Source organism: Ranitomeya variabilis, chromosome 4 (genome assembly GCF_051348905.1).
Source record: "Ranitomeya variabilis isolate aRanVar5 chromosome 4, aRanVar5.hap1, whole genome shotgun sequence".
Classification (NCBI taxonomy): Eukaryota; Metazoa; Chordata; class Amphibia; order Anura; family Dendrobatidae; genus Ranitomeya; species Ranitomeya variabilis.
This window is the reverse complement of record NC_135235.1, coordinates 521,105,663-521,112,031: the sequence shown is the minus strand read 5'-3', so window position 1 is coordinate 521,112,031 and position 6,369 is coordinate 521,105,663. Positions and strand designations below refer to the sequence as shown.

The 6,369-nt window shown below is 39.6% G+C and overlaps 1 protein-coding gene across 1 annotated transcript; it reads right to left on the bottom strand.

Moving 5' to 3' along the window:
• Positions 1–401: 401 nt before the first annotated feature.
• On the bottom strand, positions 402–4,938 carry GIP (gastric inhibitory polypeptide). The gene is made up of 6 exons (XM_077257674.1): positions 4,895–4,938; positions 4,307–4,398; positions 3,864–4,010; positions 2,001–2,135; positions 1,816–1,893; positions 402–546 (listed from the first exon to the last, which is right to left on the bottom strand). The coding sequence occupies exons 2-6, from the start codon at positions 4,384–4,386 to the stop codon at positions 537–539; spliced, it is 450 nt and encodes a 149-aa protein (XP_077113789.1). The 5' UTR covers positions 4,387–4,398; positions 4,895–4,938; the 3' UTR covers positions 402–536.
• Between the last annotated feature and the right edge of the window lie 1,431 nt (positions 4,939–6,369).

The following is a 6,369-nucleotide window of genomic DNA, read 5'->3' as shown; positions in this document are numbered from 1 at the left end:
TCTGATCGGTAAATGGCATAACATACCATACATAAAGCGGGATATGCATGACGATAAGTGCTAAACAAACATTGAAAACTACAATATGATGTGCCATTGAGCAACCAGTAAATGATAACTAATCTTAAAAAAAGAAAACTATAAAATATCTATGACCAAAAAGGAACAAAATTAGGAGGTAAGACCTTCAAAAACTTGCTATTTAATTTTTACTGTGCATTTCCTTGGCACCCTAATAACCTCTCATATATTTTGGAGCAGACAGAGGTTCTGTGTGATAAGTCTAAAATAAACAAGCGCTATTGCTACTAATCCTAATCTGCTGATATTGGTGCGTGCACTATGAAGTCAGCCATTATGGTTTCTGAGGAGTAAATGTTCAGGAAATACCAGAAAGCTGATTATTTTTTATATGAAGGTTTTATTGCCTTACATTGCATTGTGAATACATATTGAATGCTGGCCATATATTAAAGCTGCAAATATTTCCACTGTCTCTCCAAAAACCGGAACTGAACTGGATGATGCGATATTAATTAGGGGAATCTGTGGAGGAAAAAAATTTAACAATTAGAAAAATGTCCATCCCATCTCCTTTCTCCTTACTAGTTCAAATGTTATCAAAGGCAGGAGCAGTCATCAGTGTTGTTACAGTGAAAAATATAGGAAACCTGATCAACCAATTTGCATCAGATGGATCTGTTGGGTTTCTTTTGGATCTACTTTAAAATAGTTATACCTGTCATGACCATGATAAAGAAGACGTGTCTCCTCTCGTGATGTGTCTGATCTAGTAAATACATTAGTTCATTCTTTGCTCACAACTCTGTTATTCCTTCAAGAAATTTTTGAGTAAGTTGTAAGCTGGGGTTTGCCATTTCCTTGGCGATAATGGTGTATTCCTACCCAGTCTGACACTCTCACCACTGATTGGATAGTGTCAGAGTGTGCATGGGCATACCCCAAATTGGCAACTCCCAGTTGACAATGTATTCAAGATTTTCTTATAGGAATGGTACAATGTAGAGATGGAAGAAAATAAATGTTATGCTATGGAGAATGCAATAACTTACTACAACAGACTTGTAAGGAGAGCTGAAAGGTCCTCTTTAAAGGGGTTTTCCATCTATGAAAAGTGATGTCAGTGAAGCATTAATATTACCAGTGACTTGTTATTTATGTAAACCATGGTTCCTGATATTTGGAGGAATACTCTGCGTGTATATATCCATAGTTCCACAGTATATTCCTCCAAATTTCATTACTTCTGAACCAATTTCCTCTGCCTTCACAGATGTTTTGAAACATGAAGGGTAACCTGTAAGGGCACATTCAGACATTTTGAATTTTTCACATATGAAAAAAATCCTAGTTTAATCAATTGTTTTGTTCAGTTTCATCAGCTTCTTATCAGAATGTCATTCAAATTTGGTCTCATCAGTTTTTCTTGGATGAAAAAGTTATAATCATAAGGCTGCCGTCACACTAGCAGTATTTGGTCAGTATTTTACATCAGTATTTGTAAGCCAAAACCAGGAGTGGTTTTATAGTAAAATGTATTCTTCTATTTGCGCCTGTTTTTTTGTCTGCACCAAATTTGTGCCTTACTGAAGTCTATTTTAAATGTGTTCACTTGTTTTTTTTCTAGTTTGCCATTGTGGGTCTGATGAAGGGCTTCCAGATGTTTTTTCCTAATTTATAATTTACACCGTTTTAAATAGTGATGAACTGGGCCCATAGTGTGACATATTATCCAATGCACCATTATTCTGATTAGTTAAACAGATTAATACGTCTTAGTGATATAAAACCCACCTAGCATTGCATAAATCCATTGACATGAGTAGATCCAAGGTTTGCTGACACACTGCTGCGTTCACATCATTCTGAACACTGTAAAGAATCAAGAGAAACAGAAGCAAATAAAAGTACATATTGTCTATTCAGGCAATTCCTCCAATGTGAGGTATTCTACAGAATACGGATTTTCACTAATTTACCTGTTCATTTGTCTGTATTTCAAGATCCATGGCATAAATTTCTTACTTCCTTCAAAACCATCCATTGATTCGGTATCCATATTAAAGTCCGGAATTTGGAAGTCCACCTGTCTTTTGGCAAAGTCAGAAATATTGCTATGGAAGAGAATGGATACAAGTCCGAGGGTGTCAGGGGTTATAATAGCTTTAGAAGAAATAAGCACAATAGTTATTTGGGCACTAACATTTTTTTATCATTATACGGCACATTAAAACCACATACACCATCCGTCCGGGGATGGAAGCCACTGCTATAGTAATAAAGTAATGTCATGCGTCAGGATTCGAACACTTGATCCTGTGGTTGGCATCTCTTTCGGCTGAGCCACAGTAGATACACCTTTTTTGGGGGTTTGGGTGATTTAGTTCTGTTTTGGGTAACCGGTGTTTTTCATTTACTCTGTTTGTCTGCCCTTCATCTTTCGGGTGCAGCTTTATGTCTTTATGTAACTTCCCATGCTGGTGATAGTATTTGTTGGGTTAATTCACTTTGCTGTAGTTTAAATGGTTGCAGTTATTTCTTGTGTGAGTAACACCCTTTATTCCTTAGGGATCACTGCTCTAGCAATACTAGAAGCTGCTAAGGGTTTTCAGAGTAAGCCACCAACGAGTTGTGGTACCATTGCATTATCTTAGGGTGTCAACCTCTGTGGTCAGGCAGGAGCAGACCAAGGTCAGAGAAGGGTTTTTGAACAGGGTTCTATCAGGTTCATGTATTTGTCTCCCTGGTTTTGTACGCTACCTGTGTGAATGTGCTTTAGCAGTCATAACAAGTAACTGCTCAGTTACCAGCTGGTTGAGTTAAGCAAGGGGAAAATGTTGTAAATTGTAAGTAAACAGTGCCATATACTATGGTGACTGCAATATATTAAGAGGAGAAAAACTTTGATGGAAGAGCTTCTTTAAACTTGCCTAGAGAAAAGGTGGCAAACAAATGATTCAGGGTGCAGCAATGGTGGTTATCTGCCTGGTATAACAATACAGATCCAATCAAGTGAATGAGTCTGTACTGCAATTCCTATTAGGGTATGTGTCCACGATCAGGATGGCCGGCGGTTTCGTCGGAGTGGCAAACCCGCTCCGCCCAAAGCTCTGCCCCCTTCTGTAGACACGATGATGCCGGATGTGTTCATTGCACACATCCGGCATCATCGCACCCCACACATAGGGCCCTGTTTTACCTTGCGGCGGCGCAGCGGCGCCGCAAGGTATATGGACATACTGCGATCTAAAAAGACGCGCAGCATGTCCGGAATCGCAGGGCCGCCGGATGTGTGTAAACGCATAGTGGAGATGGGATTTCATAAAATCCCCTCCACTATGCTGTAACATCTGGACGCTGCGTGTTTGACGCTGCGGCTCTACGCAGCGTCAAACACGCAGCGTTTCCTGAACGTGGAAACATACCCTAAGGCTTTGGTTTATCTGTTGTGTAGGAAAAAGTGTCGCTTGCGATTGATAGGGACCCAGAGTTTGGACCTCCAATGATATATTATCGTGGGGAGAAAACATATTCAACGCACTATATTGAGAGTAAACAAAACCTAGTGAAATCTGCACTAATAAAACCCTACTGCAACTTCAAAATATATGTGTGCTTGGGGGGACATGAAAAGGACTCTCACTACTACTGCATTACAAAAAAGAGGGTGAGAGATTGCTCCATGATCATGAAAAGCAGAAAACCCCAGGTGTTTCTGCCCTTTGTAGCAACACACAGCACCATAATGATGGACCTATATTCTATACAGCCATGGTGTTATTGGTGAAGACAAAATAACAAGGATTTGGAATATTCATTATGTAAAACAAAACTTAACATACTCGCTTTTCTTCACTCTTCGGCCCAGTAGCCAGTCCACAAAATTCTTTTTGAGCATGTTATCAACTGATCTGCTGTAGTCATTGGCTAAAGTAGCCTCCGAGTATCGTCTTTGGACGGGCTGTGCCACCTCACTGCTCCCTGATGCCCTACAAGAGAGAGAAGTGTTACATTTCTAAAGTCAGTTACCACTTTACATAGGACTGCAAGTAGCTTTCTGTCTATATCAGCTTCCAATGAATGGTTTATCTGTTATACACATAGGCTTTCCCCTTTCTATCATCTAGGTCTTCCTGGAAGCTAATCACAATGAGAACCCACCTCCTCCCATTGCTGTCACATATGACCTCTTATCAATTATCGATTGATTTTAACATAATAGCATAGCAGTTTTATTTTATAGCTTTAACAGTTTTTGTTCAGGTACTTTATTGGCAACTTTTACCTTATATTTGTTTCTTCACAATGAATCGTGTGTAAGGCAATAAAGGTGAGAAAGACAGCTAAATATTTTGCAGCCATCATTTTGTTTCTAATCTGCATAGAAGAAGTCATTTGTTAGCCATTATACCGCCATATAAAATATTTAGATCACACAATGCCAACCTAATACTGCCATATAGTGCTTATATAAAACCACTGTTTTCCAATGATATCACACAATGTAATGCCTTGCATCACCAACAGCGGTGATCTGATGGAGTAACTTTCTACAGAACATACATGAAAGGACAAACACATACTCTTATATCTTCAAAGAAAAAGTACCATGTCCAGAAAAAATCTGGATCAGCATTATACAGGAGCGGACATGGTCTCTTATAGGGCAGGTAAGATGACAAGTCAAGAGAATTTAAAGAGTCATGGATGGGAAAATCAGAATAATGGAGTAAGCAGGTGTAGATTAAGATTATGCGTCTAGCATTAGTCCTTGTACATCTACCACCAACAACCCTACCAATATTCCATTAGAACCCCCATTGTAATGGTGTACACCAATGGCGATTAGTGAGGAGGACGCCATCTTGCTTACCGTGAGCAGTGTCCTGTACTCCTGACTCGCTTGGTGAATAACACAAGTTTATATACCCCATGACATATCCCTATTCGCTGTCCAGGAACATGCCAGCTGTACAAGAATTGGACTCATTATACATGCTTCATTAGTACCAATGGAGTCAATCGCACATGAAGCACAGGCTCTGATGTACCGTAATTAGCTAATGTAAATCACCAGGTGATGTTAATAAAGGGGATTTCTGAATGGAAACCTTTTACCAGAAAAAGGTCTCTTAATCGTACTAATCAATTGATAATAATGGATGCTTCATTGACCTGATTGAAAGCTGTTTATTACATCAGAGAAATATGCGAGGAGGGCAAGTCTGGCTGATAATCCTCAAAGACTAATTTGATCACAGTTTCCAAAGGTTCACATAAAATATATGTTGGCAACATTATTGTCTAGTTAATATGATCTTTTGTTATGTACCTTATTAGGGATGCTAAGCTAAAAGTCAGGCCTTTATGTGCTGGGGGACCACAAGTGACCATAAAAAACAGCAAAAAGAGAGAAAACATTTTAATGGCTACAGTGTAATATTCCGTGAAGGAGTGCTATAGGGATACTTACACTTTCACTTCCTTTGCACCTGATCTTGGGTGCTCTTTGTAGCTGTACCCTTCAGAATATGGTTGTCTTTCATGGATGCTAACACTTATCTGCATAATAAAACAACTACACATAAATCTAATTTCAAAAATCACTTGCGCTTAGGTGGGTTATCCTAAGACAACCTTATTTTTACCTTATTTACCCATCATTTCAACAGTAAACCTCTGCAACCCTTATCTTTGTCAAGAATGAGGGGCCCCAAATTTCCTTTCTTTGGCGATGAGAGCATGATTAGCCATGCACTGTCCCTCTACATAGGGATAAATGTGATAGCTGGAAAAGACCAATGAGCGAGTCTGGCTACCTTAAAGGGAAAAACACCAAAAAACAGGCAAAGGTGCTTACCTGTCTAGGCCTCGAGACAAATGCCCTACCAGGGTTCAAAAAGAACCTGAAGACCCACCTCTTCCAACAAGCGTACAACCTGCAGTAACCACCGATCTACCAAACCACTGCACGACCAGCTCTACCCTTGCCTACTGTATCCCTTGTAGATTGTGAGCCCTCGCGGGCCGGATTCCTCTCTCCTCCTGTACCAGTTGTGACTTGTATTGTTTAAGATTATTGTACTTGTTTTTATTATGTACACTCCTCCTCACATGTAAAGCGCCATGGAATAAATGGCGCTATAATAATAATAATAATAACTAATACCTTACATATTTTGATATGTTTTGTGCACTTTACTTATTTTTCAGGGTGCAGTTGGGCCCAGATAGCTCTCTAACCTGTGGCCTCTGTTAACACGGGATGCATTATAGTTAGTGGAGTGCCCAGCCTGGGCCTAGGGGTTACTTGGTACCGGGTCCGGTTGTCATTAAAGGGGTGGTAGC